Source organism: Cherax quadricarinatus, chromosome 57, assembly GCF_038502225.1.
Source record: "Cherax quadricarinatus isolate ZL_2023a chromosome 57, ASM3850222v1, whole genome shotgun sequence".
In the NCBI taxonomy this organism is placed as follows: Eukaryota; Metazoa; Arthropoda; class Malacostraca; order Decapoda; family Parastacidae; genus Cherax; species Cherax quadricarinatus.
Window position 1 is genome coordinate 9,961,316 of NC_091348.1, and position 14,510 is coordinate 9,975,825.

Consider the following 14,510-nt stretch of genomic DNA (forward strand, 5'->3'; position numbering starts at 1 on the left):
TCTTTTTGATTTCATCACCAATTGTTGTTTATACACAAATATTATACTATACGATCATACTGTCACAAACACACGTATACACACTGATAGGTGATTTTGCACACCTGGCTGAATCGCATTTTATTATTTACAACTATATACGTACAAGTATTTACATGTCCCACTTGTGTTTCTAGAACTCCACGATTGTATGATACTCCATAAAGCATGGATTCATACAGAGTGCCACCCCACATCAGTGACACATGAATCGTGTGCCCTTCCGCTGTTGGGGTTGTTTAGTGGTGCTAGCGCACACACACTTTTTCTGTGAATACTACTACTTTGGGGTAGGTGGTATTGGTATCAGGTAGTGACAGATAGGGATGATTCGGTCTGGCACTTCCCCGACTGGTTGTGGTTGGGGGACGTCGTTGTTGGGGGGGCAGGTACAGGTATGGTACCATACTTTTTTGCTGTCAGTTTTATGACAGAGAATTCTGCAAAAGGTTGTCATTTTCCAGTCTTTATTTCGCACATATTGAATGCATTGAGCACTGCAATGTCTACAAGGTGGAAAAACACTTTTATATACCACTTGCGACTCCTATGCACACAGTCAATGAACCCCATCAGTATGTCACACTTGTTGACTAGTCGCATATTGTTCATATAGTTGACCACAACAGCTGGCTTGACAATACATTCGTTGGTGTCCCAGTTCACTTTGTCTGTACCATCTCATTTCTGTGGATGGTTGACAGCAATGTCAAGTCTCGTTTGTCATGCCACATCAGTGCCATGATGTCATTGGCACAAAACGCTTGCACTGCACCGTCAACACTGCTTCCACTGAACCTTGGCATATGTTTTCTATTCCTTCTCACTGTTCCACATATATCAGTATTCACACGTAGGAAATCAGTGAGCATAGGGCTTGTATACCAGTTATCTGTGTACAATGTATGACCCTTGCCAAGGTATGGTTCCATCATCTTGCAAACAACATCACCAGAAATACCCAACATCCGTTTGTCATCATTGAGTGTGTTTCTCCCGATGTAGACAGTGACATCCAACACAAGACCACTCTCACAGTCACACATAAAATGTTTTATACCATATCGATTATTTTTGCTCAGTATATGTTGCTTGAATGGCAGGCATCCCTTGAACAGAATCAAGGACTCGTTGACAACAATGTTCTGAATGGATAAAAGTATACACTGAATATATGCTTCATATACATAAAGATAGAAATGTTAAAAGCAGGTGGGGATATAGTTTTGGAGTGGTTGGTGCAATTATTTAATAAATGTATGGAAGAGGGTAAGGTACCTAGGGATTGGCAGAGAGCATGCATAGTTCCTTTATATAAAGACAAAGGGGATAAAAGAGAGTGCAAAAATTATAGGGGGATAAGTCTGCTGAGTATACCTGGTAAAGTGTATGGTAGAGTTATTATTGAAAGAATTAAGAGTAAGATGGAGAATAGGATAGCAGATGAACAAGGAGGCTTTAGGAAAGGTAGGGGGTGTGTCGACCAGGTGTTTACAGTGAAACATATAAGTGAACAGTATTTAGATAAGGCTAAAGAGGTCTTTGTGGCATTTATGGATTTGGAAAAGGCGTATGACAGGGTGGATAGGGGGGCAATGTGGCAGATGTTGCAAGTGTATGGTGTAGGAGGTAGGTTACTGAAAGCAGTGAAGAGTTTTTACGAGGATAGTGAGGCTCAAGTTAGAGTATGTAGGAAAGAGGGAAATTATTTCCCAGTAAAAGTAGGCCTTAGACAAGGATGTGTGATGTCACCGTGGTTGTTTAATATATTTATAGATGGGGTTGTAAGAGAAGTAAATGCGAGGGTCTTGACAAGAGGTGTGGAGTTAAAAGATAAAGAATCACACACAAAGTGGGAGTTGTCACAGCTGCTCTTTGCTGATGACACTGTGCTCTTGGGAGATTCTGAAGAGAAGTTGCAGAGATTGGTGGATGAATTTGGTAGGGTGTGCAAAAGAAGAAAATTAAAGGTGAATACAGGAAAGAGTAAGGTTATGAGGATAACAAAAAGATTAGGTGATGAAAGATTGAATATCAGATTGGAGGGAGAGAGTATGGAGGAGGTGAATGTATTCAGATATTTGGGAGTGGACGTGTCAGCGGATGGGTCTATGAAAGATGAGGTGACTCATAGAATTGATGAGGGAAAAAGAGTGAGTGGTGCACTTAGGAGTCTGTGGAGACAAAGAACTTTGTCCTTGGAGGCAAAGAGGGGAATGTATGAGAGTATAGTTTTACCAACGCTCTTATATGGGTGTGAAGCATGGGTGATGAATGTTGCAGCGAGGAGAAGGCTGGAGGCAGTGGAGATGTCATGTCTGAGGGCAATGTGTGGTGTGAATATAATGCAGAGAATTCGTAGTTTGGAAGTTAGGAGGAGGTGCGGGATTACCAAAACTGTTGTCCAGAGGGCTGAGGAAGGGTTGTTGAGGTGGTTCGGACATGTAGAGAGAATGGAGCGAAACAGAATGACTTCAAGAGTGTATCAGTCTGTAGTGGAAGGAAGGCGGGGTAGGGGTCGGCCTAGGAAAGGTTGGAGAGAGGGGGTAAAGGAGATTTTGTGTGCGAGGGGCTTGGACTTCCAGCAGGTATGCATGAGCGTGTTTGATAGGAGTGAATGGAGACAAATGGTTTTTAATACTTGACGTGCTGTTGGAGTGTGAGCAAAGTAACATTTATGAAGGGGTTCAGGGAAACCGGCAGGCCGGACTTGAGTCCTGGAGATGGGAAGTACAGTGCCTGCACTCTGAAGGAGGGGTGTTAATGTTGCAGTTTAAAAACTGTAGTGTAAAGCACCCTTCTGGCAAGACAGTGATGGAGTGAATGATGGTGGAAGTTTTTCTTTTTCGGGCCACCCTGCCTTGGTGGGAATCGGCCAGTGTGATAATAAAAAATAAAAAGAAATAATAAAATACATAAACACTATTCCTGTCTGAGAAGTGCAACATTCGTAGCAACAGAGTGAATCTGTTGCAGGGAAGGAGGTCATGGAAGACAGGAGTACTGATGAAGTAGTCTGTAGACCAGTAATGTGCTATATTTTGCTTATGTGTATGTGGCATAAGCATGACAGTGGCAAGGAATAAATAAATTTCAGCCACAGTTGTATCTTTTCACCTACGCAGCCGTGATGATTCTGCAACCTCTGTGTTGTCCATGATATAGCGGTAATAATTGTTCGTCTGGGCCACTATCAAGTTCATAGAGGCTCGTCAAAATATAGCTGGAAAAAGTCTAACTCTGTAGACTCATTTGTTATGGGACATTCTGGAAGGATGCCACTGCCACTCGCATCAAAATCAAAAGGCTGTGGCACGAATATACTTTGTGTCCAGTTCCACTCACAGTTACATGATGCTGGGTGGACCTGTGGCATGGGGTGTAGGGGGGAGCAGGAGGAGGGACAGGAGTGGAGGCAGCACATGGCTGAAGGGGTGCCATGTGGTCCTTTGTCTGTCCACCCACCACACCATGTGCTCCAGGCACCATGCTACCCGCCATCACCACCACCTCTTCCTCCATCCCCTCATATTCTCCTTCATTATCACTATCAGTGGCCAGGGTTTTGGATCGTGACCTCCCACAACCCTTGGGGATTGCATATGGCACACTACCTGAATGTAGGCAATGATGCCTGAAAGTGCATTTCACTGGTGAATAATGAATATCACTATCACGAAATGAATCCTCTATTGGCATAAAATCAATCTCATCGTCATTTTCATCACTTTCACTATCACTGAAACCATGGGGAAATGATTGTTTCCTCTTGCGTAGTTGCCTATGGGTAGTAACGCTGGCCACTCCAGAGGTGCTTGGCCCAGGGTCTGGTATGGCCACATTGGCCACCCCTGAAGTGCTTGGCTGGAGGTCTGGCATGGCCACACTGGCCAGTCCAGAGGTGATGGGCCAAGGGTCATCTGGGTTATCATTGATATTTTCACTAATTCCTTGTTCATTAGTGGCCACATTGGTGTCACATCCACTAAACTCTTTCTATATCACTTTCCTCGAATAGAGAGTGTTAATATGACGAGGCGTGAGTGAATCATGAGGGTTTGTCATGATGCTGACCTAAGATGGACCTGAATGTAACTGGTGCTACCATGTGGTACTACGGGGTGCCCGATTTTTTTCATGCAGCGCACACTGAGTGCGCAGACCCATCCTCTCGTGTCTAGGCAGCTCAGGCCTATTGCGCCAAATTTGAAGCCAGGAAAAATAAAACGTAGATGTACATTCGCAGCTCTAGCGGTAAGAGCATAGATCTACGTTAGGACAGTTAACGGGTTAAAATAGGACTCATAGTGAGCAAAATTGCCAATGTGTAATTTGTGCTGAAACTGCTAAATTTGTGTCTGCATAATTCCATAAGTTTTCCATCAGATTTAATACTTTTGGTGTCATTACCTCCAGAAAAAATTCTCCACCATCTCAAAAGATTTTTTTGGGGGGTGGATACTGAGAGCAATATTAATTTTAGGGTCTGCATAGTAAAAGGGTTAATAAGGCCTCTCTTAGATTATGCAGCTCAGGTTTTGCTGCATATACTGTACTATAGAATGGATATACAGTAAATGCATTGGAGAAGTTGTGGAAAAATTTTGTCATCCTTCTCTGGATCTTCAAGAGAAGATCCATCGAAGGATGACAAAACTAATCCACTGTCTAAGCAATCTTTCTCATGAATATACAATACACGGAATGCCCTGAGCCTACACTCTCTTGAAAGATAAAGAATGATTGGAGATAGCACTGAAGTATACAAGCATAAATAAAGGCAATATAAATAGGGTACTGAGCATATCCAACCAAAAAAGAGCTCGAAAAAATAAATTCAAACTGGATTAAATTTAGATTTGGAAAGAATATAGTGAAATATTGGTTCAGCAGTAGAGTTACTGATTAGTGGAAAAGTCTGCCAAATAGGGTCATTGAAGCTAAAACCTTGGGTAGCTTTAAAAACAAGTTGGACAGGTATAAAAGTGAAAGTTGGGTTGGATTTGAGAACCTGCTTAGCATGGGTCACTAGGCTTACTACAGTGCTCCTTCATTCTCATGCTCACGTGCATCTCCAGCACAGTGACTGTTGTCCATGGCCCCAGCTGAACTAGTCTGTTTTTCATTTTTTTTTTTTTGTAATTACCCAGGATGAACATTTTGGCTCCAAACCCAAGCTTCTGCCTTGTAGTATCCTCTAGAATTGAGGTTGGATTGTTTATGTTGTATCTTGTTTCTGTCTGGCTCTGTGGTTATTGGGGCTAGATAACATTTGAGTTCCTGCAATATACTCTGAAGTTAAAACAGTTAAGGATTTTCATGACAAATCTCCCTTGTCTTGATCAACAGGGCCACTCTTCTCTCCTTTCTACCCCTCAGGGGAGGTTCCTTGATGCTGGTGAGGGCCTTTTGATGTAGGGAATTTTATCTGTGCTCTGGTTCCCTGAATTGAGCCTGAATACCTTGCATCCCACCCCCCTGATGTGCTGTATAATCCTACAGGTTTAGTGCTCCTCCATGATTATAATAATTATTATAATAATTCCCTCCTTTCTCCATATTATGTGCCTTTGAAAGAGGTTCCGTTGTGGTAGAGAGGGACTCGTAACCCTTTGATTGTCATGACACCCAAAATTAAAAGTGCTGACAGTGTCACAATTAAAAAAAACAAATCTGAAATAGCAGAGAACTTTTTCTGAAGGTATTTGGACCAAAAATATATTTGATGGAAAATTTAAGGAATTACTCAGCAAAGTTGTTCGTTTAGGTGCACTTTGCACATCAGCAATTTTACCCACTTTGAGTCCTATTTTTAGTCAGAGAGAGGTGAAGGTTTATAAACTAAAAGAGGAGGCAGTTAGGGTAAGATATAAACAGCTATTGGAGGATAGATGGGCTAATGAGAGCATAGGCAATGGGGTCGAAGAGGTATGGGGTAGGTTTAAAAATGTAGTGTTAGTGTGTTCAGCAGAAGTTTGTGGTTACAGGAAAGTGGGTGCGGGAGGGAAGAGGAGCGATTGGTGGAATGATGATGTAAAGAGAGTAGTAAGGGAGAAAAAGTTAGCATATGAGAAGTTTTTACAAAGTAGAAGTGATGCAAGGAGGGAAGAGTATATGGAGAAAAAGAGAGAGGTTAAGAGAGTGGTGAAGCAATGTAAAAAGAGAGCAAATGAGAGAGTGGGTGAGATGTTATCAACAAATTTTGTTGAAAATAAGAAAAAGTTTTGGAGTGAGATTAACAAGTTAAGAAAGCCTAGAGAACAAATGGATTTGTCAGTTAAAAATAGGAGAGGAGAGTTATTAAATGGAGAGTTAGAGGTATTGGGAAGATGGAGGGAATATTTTGAGGAATTGTTAAATGTTGATGAAGATAGGGAAGCTGTGATTTCGTGTATAGGACAAGGAGGAATAACATCTTGTAGGAGTGAGGAAGAGCCAGTTGTGAGTGTGGGGGAAGTTTGTGAGGCAGTAGGTAAAATGAAAGGGGGTAAGGCAGCCGGGATTGATGGGATAAAGATAGAAATGTTAAAAGCAGGTGGGGATATAGTTTTGGAGTGGTTGGTGCAATTATTTAATAAATGTATGGAAGAGGATAAGGTACCTAGGGATTGGCAGAGAGCATGCATAGTTCCTTTGTATAAAGGCAAAGGGGATAAAAGAGAGTGCAAAAATTATAGGGGGATAAGTCTGCTGAGTATACCTGGTAAAGTGTATGGTAGAGTTATTATTGAAGGAATTAAGAGTAAGACGGAGAATAGGATAGCAGATGAACAAGGAGGCTTTAGGAAAGGTAGGGGGTGTGTGGACCAGGTGTTTACAGTGAAACATATAAGTGAACAGTATTTAGATAAGGCTAAAGAGGTCTTTGTGGCATTTATGGATTTGGAAAAGGCATATGACAGGATGGATAGGGGGGCAATGTGGCAGATGTTGCAAGTGTATGGTGTAGGAGGTAGGTTACTGAAAGCAGTGAAGAGTTTTTACGAGGATAGTGAGGCTCAAGTTAGAGTATGTAGGAAAGAGGGAAATTATTTCCCAGTAAAAGTAGGCCTTAGACAAGGATGTGTGATGTCACCGTGGTTGTTTAATATATTTATAGATGGGGTTGTAAGAGAAGTAAATGCGAGGGTCTTGGCAAGAGGCGTGGAGTTAAAAGATAAAGAATCACACACAAAGTGGGAGTTGTCACAGCTGCTCTTTGCTGATGACACTGTGCTCTTGGGAGATTCTGAAGAGAAGTTGCAGAGATTGGTGGATGAATTTGGTAGGGTGTGCAAAAGAAGAAAATTAAAGGTGAATACAGGAAAGAGTAAGGTTATGAGGATAACACCCCTCAAGGGAGGTTCCTTGATGTTGGTGAGGGGCTCTTGATTTAGGGAATTGGATCTGTGCTCCAGTTCCCCAAATTAAGCCTGAATGAGGCGCTGTATAATCCTCCGGGTTTAGCGCTTCCCCCTTGATTGTAATAATAATAATATGAGGATAACAAAAAGATTAGGTGATGAAAGATTGAATATCAGATTGGAGGGAGAGAGTATGGAGGAGGTGAATGTATTCAGATATTTAGGAGTGGACGTGTCAGCAGATGGGTCTATGAAAGATGAGGTGAATCATAGAATTGATGAGGGGAAAAGAGTGAGTGGTGCACTTAGGAGTCTGTGGAGACAAAGAACTTTGTCCTTGGAGGCAAAGAGGGGAATGTATGAGAGTATAGTTTTACCAACGCTCTTATATGGGTGTGAAGCATGGGTGATGAATGTTGCAGCGAGGAGAAGGCTGGAGGCAGTGGAGATGTCATGTCTGAGAGCAATGTGTGGTGTGAATATAATGCAGAGAATTCGTAGTTTGGAAGTTAGGAGGAGGTGCGGGATTACCAAAACTGTTGTCCAGAGGGCTGAGGAAGGGTTGTTGAGGTGGTTCGGACATGTAGAGAGAATGGAGCGAAACAGAATGACTTCAAGAGTGTATCAGTCTGTAGTGGAAGGAAGGCGGGGTAGGGGTCGGCCTAGGAAAGGTTGGAGAGAGGGGGTAAAGGAGGTTTTGTGTGCGAGGGGCTTGGACTTCCAGCAGGCATGCGTGAGCGTGTTTGATAGGAGTGAATGGAGACAAATGGTTTTTAATACTTGACGTGCTGTTGGAGTGTGAGCAAAGTAACATTTATGAAGGGGTTCAGGGAAACCGGCAGGCCGGACTTGAGTCCTGGAGATGGGAAGTACAGTGCCTGCACTCTGAAGGAGGGGTGTTAATGTTGCAGTTTAAAAACTGTAGTGTAAAGCACCCTTCTGGCAAGACAGTGATGGAGTGAATGATGGTGAAAGTTTTTCTTTTTTGGGCCACCCTGCCTTGGTGGGAATCGGCCAGTGTGATAATAATAATAATAAAAAAATTTTAGTCATTTCCATTGGCTTAAAATAGCCTATTTCATTAATATTGCTTACATTCTCTCAAATGATCACAAGTAACTGTCCATTCAACTATCATAACTCCCTATAAAGTGCACAGAAGTCAGTAATTTGGCCACTTTCTCACAAAATTCAACAAATTCCAATTTAAAAACTGCCCCAAATAAACACTATGCATTCCAGCCACTAAAGCCACCTGTTCTCTGTTCACTAGTCATGTACCCATCATCATCACACACAAAAAAACTGAAGTTTAACCCTGTTTCTCAGATAAAATATAACAATGGTTTTGGGCATCCCAACATCCCCATATCTAGACTAACACCATAACCCCCTTTAAAATCAGGCATAATCACAGACACACCACAGACCACTACCCTACCTTTCTCATAACCAACCTAGGTAAATTGCACCAAGACAATACTAAAGTTACCTTCAGACTGCATAATTACTAAAGTTAACTTCAGACTGCATAATGAAACAGCTGTAGATAACTTTATAAAAGCACAAATGATGCTATTATACACATGCTAGAACTAATATATACTGCTGTCGAGAAGAAAGAAGTCCCACTGGGAATTTTCATTGACTTTCGTGAAGCTTTTGATACAGTCGACCATGAACTGCTGCACACTAAATTAACACACTATGGTATAAGAGGCCACTCCCTCAACTACCTAAAGTCATACCTTAGTAACAGAAGCCAATACGTGTATGCAAATGGTGCAATTCTTCCACACAACCAATCACAGTAGGAGTCCCACAGGGAAGTGTCCTAGGACCACTCCTCTATCTCATCTACATCAATGACGTACTGAATGCATCACAGCTACTCAAACCCATATTATTTGCAGATGACACTATATATGTCTTCTCACACCCAAACCCAGCCATACTTGCCAACACTATCAATGCTGAATTGCAGAAAATATCTGCCTGGATGATGATGATGATGAATAAACTTACCCTAAATACTGACAAAACCTATTTCATTCAATTTGGGACCAGAGCTGCAAATGTTCCACTTAACATAACAATAAATGGATCACCCATCACAAGACTCACAGAGGGAAAATTCCTAGAAATCCACCTAGACAGTAGCCTCAAATTCCAGACACATATACAACAAATTTCCAAGAAAATCTCTAAGACGGTAGGCATACTATCAAAGATATGGTACTATGTTCCACAATCAGCTCTCCTTGCACTGTATCATTCACTTATCTACCCTTATCTCACATATGGCATTTGTGCGTGGGGATCAACATCATCAAATCATCTAAGGCCTCTAATAACCCAGCAAAAGGCTGCAATCAGAATGATGATAAATTCCCACTTGCGATACCATACTCCACCGCACTTGAAAAGAAAGAAGTCCCGCTGGGCATTTTCATTGATTTATATAAAGCTTTCGATACAGTCGACCATGAACTGCTGTACTCCAAATTAATGCACTATGGTATCAGAGGCCACTCTTAAGTTAATTTTAAGCCTGCCCGTAATGCTATGCATACAAGTGGCTTTGGCATGCTGCTCTTACCTGTATTTTTTGTACCTCTGTATGTATGTTCAAATTATTAAATAAATAAATAAAATAAATAAAATCATACCTTAGTAACAGAACTCAATATGTGTATGCAAATGATGCAAACTCTTCCACCCAACCAATCACAGTAGGAGTCCCACAAGGAAGCGTCCTTGGGCCACTCCTCTTTCTCATCTACATCAATGATCTACTGAATGCATCACAGCTACTCAAACCCATATTATTTGCAGATGACACTTCATATGTCTTTTCTGACCCAAACACAGTCATACTAGCAAACACAGTGAATGCTGAATTACAGAAAATATCTGCCTGGATAATGACTAACAAACTTACCCTGAACACTGATAAAACCTATTTCATCCAGTTTGGAAACAAAGCTGCAAATTATCCAATTATCATAACGCTAAATGGATCATCAGTCACAAGACTCTCAGAGGGAAAATTCCTAGGTATCCACCTTGACAGTAGCCTTAAGTTCCGGACACACACACAACAAATCACCAAGAAAATCTCCAAGACTGTAGGCATACTATCAAAGATAAGGTACTAGGTTCCACAATCAGCTCTCCTGGCACTGTACCATTCACTCATATACCCTTATCTTACATATGGAATTTGTGCATGGGGATCAACAACATCCAATCACCTAAAACCCCTAATAACCCAGCAAAAGACAGCAGTAAGAATGATAACAAATTCCCACTCTCACCAGCATACTCCACCAATTTTCAAAAGTCTGAATCTGCTCACCATTAAGAACATCCATACTTATTCATGTGCCTACTACATACACAGAACAATACACGCAAATATAAACCCTCCACTCAAACTTCTCACCAACCTAAACAGGACACATGACCACAACACAAGACACAGATCTCTTTTTGATATACCTCATGTCCATATCACACTGTGTAAAAACTCTATGCACATAAAGGGCCCCAAAATATGTAATTCATTACCAGAAGATATTAAAGTAACCCAGTCTGAAAATCAATTTAAGACTCTTCTCAAAAGCCACTTAATCACCCTAGATTAAATGTGAAATACTCTGTACACACTCACCTATGTACTTCCACATCATAACTGAAACAATCACTTTGAACCTTTTATCCATTGTTGACAGGAATATAATTGAATCATTGTTTTCACAAAAAGCATTTTTGAATATAAATATATCTTTGTATTATACAAATTTTGATTCATTTATAATTAATATTCTACTGTACAACTATGAAATAATTACTTTCCTACTGTACAACTATGATGTACTCCTTAGTGTTAAGTAGACTGTAAGCCAATAATGTTAAGTTGGCCCATAATGCCAAGGCATAATAGAGGCTCTCTTTGCATTGCAACCCACTATTGTAAATACAAAATCTCAATGTACTGTTTGCTTTTTTTTTTTTTTTTTTTTTTTTCAACAAGTTGGCCGTCTCCCACCGAGGCAGGGTGACCCAAAAAAGAAAGAAAATCCCCAAAAAGAAAATACTTTCATCATTCAACACTTTCACCACACTCACACATTATCACTGTTTTTGCAGAGGTGCTCAGAATACAACAGTTTAGAAGCATACACATATAAAGATACACAACATATCCCTCCAAACTGCCAATATCCCAAACCCCTCCTTTAAAGTGCAAGCATTGTACTTCCCATTTCCAGGACTCAAGTCCGACTATATGAAAATAACCGGTTCCCCTGAATCCCTTCACTAAATATTACCTTGCTCACACTCCAACAGATCGTCAGGTCCCAAGTACCATTCGTCTCCATTCACTCCTATCTAACACGCTCACGCACGCTTGCTGGAAGTCCAAGCCCCTTGCCCACAAAACCTCCTTTACCCCCTCTCTCCAACCCTTTCGAGGACGACCCCTACTGTTTGCAATGACAAAATAAATAAATAAAATAAAAAAGTCTAAATTTGCTCACCATTAAGAACATCCACACTTACTCATGTGCCTACTATGTACATAGACTATATACATAGACTCTTCTAAAAAACCACTTACATGCCCAGGACTAAATAATCAACACTCAATATTTAATATTACCAATAATTCTCCCAATTACTTAAATCTTAAAACTTCAAGACAACATACAGTAAATTGATCATCTTTAATTTTAAGCCTGCCCATAATGCTCTGCATACAAGGGGCTTTTGGCATGTACACCCAACTACTATGTCCAAATCATTGAAGTAGGCCTAGTAAAAGCTCATAAACAGAGCAAGGGTGGTCTTATGCTTCCTCAGGAAAATTGTCAAAAATATAATATTTCTGCTACTGTGAGCCCTATTTCAAGCTACTTCTGGTCCTGAAACTGACCAAAATCATCCCTATCTCACTATTATGTCTTCCATTCTATCACTTGATGTAAATAAATGAGCCAGTAGAACCATAAAAACCATCTTAGAAAACACCTTAGTCACTATTTTAAACCAAACACAATCAGGGGTTTGCTTTTCCCATGTGCTTCATGGAGCAGGATTCTTTTTATACTATGCACACTCACCAAACAGACCCATTCTCTCATATCTAGGCCAAAATTTACCTCTTACAGCATAATTGAGGGTGCTGTGCAGGAGAGAGACTGACACCAATTAATCAAAGGAATTAGACAGGTCCAATTCCTTAAATCAAGTATGATTGCTTTTCATTTTCCCAGGTCTTATGACCTCCAACAGACTTAGCACTCCCAATGAATGTAATAATCTGTATGTGGTAATCCCATATGAAAGATGGTATCTGTTGTTAGTCTTGTAAGTCATCCTCATATGACAATTGTGTGTGGCTTATATTCAGTTATTCTGCTGCTGAGCTCACTTGTTTAGTTTGTGATGCCATCCATGTTTGTGTATTTTTCTGTGGGTTGTGATAGTCATAGCAGAACTGGCGGTAATCAAAAGTGGAACCATTGGTACATACAGCTCTGGGAGTGGCAATGAAGTAACACAAGTAGTAAAGATAGTAACAGTACTAATGTAGTAGAGGTAGTTGTAGTTTATGTTGTCTATGCAGTTCCTTTTCTCCTGTAAATTCCATACCATTTTTCCAATATGTATGGTATATTTTCCCCTATCCATTATTATATCAACAGTGGCTGGAGGGAGTGGAGAGTGTGGAGAAAGCCTTCTGCTTATGTCTCCTTCACTTAGACACCTAGATAATATGTGATAGTTCTTAATCTAGAAACAAATAGTGATCTCTTTTTCTGTAGGTAACCTCAGTATGGACTTTCAGGTCTTCTGCTGTCTGCTTTCCCATGTACAGTGGACCCCCGCTTAACGATCACCTCCAAATGTGACCAATTATGTAAGCGTATTTATGTAAGTGCGTTTGTACGTGTATGTTTGGGGGTCTGAAATGGACTAATCTACTTCACAGTATTCCTTATGGGAAAAAATTCGGTCAGTGCTGGCACCTGAACATACTACTGGAATGAAAAAAGTTCGTTAACCGGGGGTCTACTGTACTTGCAATCCTTTGAGTCCTCCCTGTTGCCCAGGTCTTGGCTCCTTACAGGTCACAGCTGTGTCAGTGCTGGTTGGTTGGTCTGTGTGTGTTGTGAGCTGTGGATGGGACAGGGAAGGGTGGTAGTTAATGGGTTGGAGTCTTTGCTACTGAAGTTAAGTATAAATACTTACCTTCAGTACACAACATACAATTTTTTTTTTACAATGTTCTTTAGGGCACACATATTATGGGCACTTAAAAATTTATATTACACTGTTAGGATAACTTACAGAGTCAGCGTGATATATTTCCAGTGGGTGAGAGGCAGGGTTGGGGTGGGATGGAATGGGGTGTACCTGGCAGATTGTTTGAGGGCTGTTTCTTTGTGGGTGGCTGTTTTTATGTAAATGCAGGTTGGTGAGGTGAAGGGAAAGAAAATGATTCAGAAAAAAAAAAGTGAGACAGAGTGGTGTGGAGAGGGAAGGGAGTGGGTAACTGGCTTGGCATGAGGGGTATGAGTAGGAGGGTGATGTGATACATGGTGACAAGAGTTTTGGTGAGAGAGAAGAAAAGGTTGAAGGGGTCAGGGAATGGGTGCTTGTTTATTCATGCACCTGTGCATATAATATTTTCAAATATGCAAAAGATTTACAGGAAAAATTTATTGATAGTATTTTACTTGCAGATGGACACTGCACCCACAGCATTTCCAACAGTGTATCCACCTTCAGTACCTTCAGATGGGGAAGACTACCCTTACTTTCAGGACAAACCAGACAAATATAGCTGTAATCAATATGTTATCAAAAACAAAACTCATTTAATTTATGGTGGATATGAGGGAATTCCTGAAAATTTATTAATTAACTTCTTAGGCTGGATTGTAAGTATCTTTCATATTTTTTTTTTCTTTTGCAGTATTTTATAAATTAACCAGTATATTTTTGTTTAGCAGAAGAAATAAGCTGCTACTTGTAAATGATTACCCATTTAGGTTTTAAAAATATTTTGCATCATATGCAAGTGAATAAGTTTTCAAAAATTTTAAGCAGCATGTTACG

At 40.6% G+C, this 14,510-nt stretch overlaps 1 protein-coding gene across 5 annotated transcripts in view; it reads left to right on the plus strand.

Annotated features, from left to right (window-relative positions):
* Positions 1 to 14,510, plus strand: part of Tmem63 (transmembrane protein 63) — a 249,443-nt gene that overhangs the window by 3,406 nt on the left and 231,527 nt on the right. For all 5 annotated transcript variants that reach the window (XR_011393591.1, XM_070097342.1, XM_070097339.1 and 2 more), the window contains exon 2: positions 14,135 to 14,332. Coding sequence is in view for 3 of the 5 variants with exons in the window: in XM_070097339.1 (XP_069953440.1) it covers positions 14,135 to 14,332 (198 nt within the window). In the remaining 2 variants the exon portion in view is untranslated. The remainder of the gene's footprint in view (positions 1 to 14,134; positions 14,333 to 14,510) is intronic.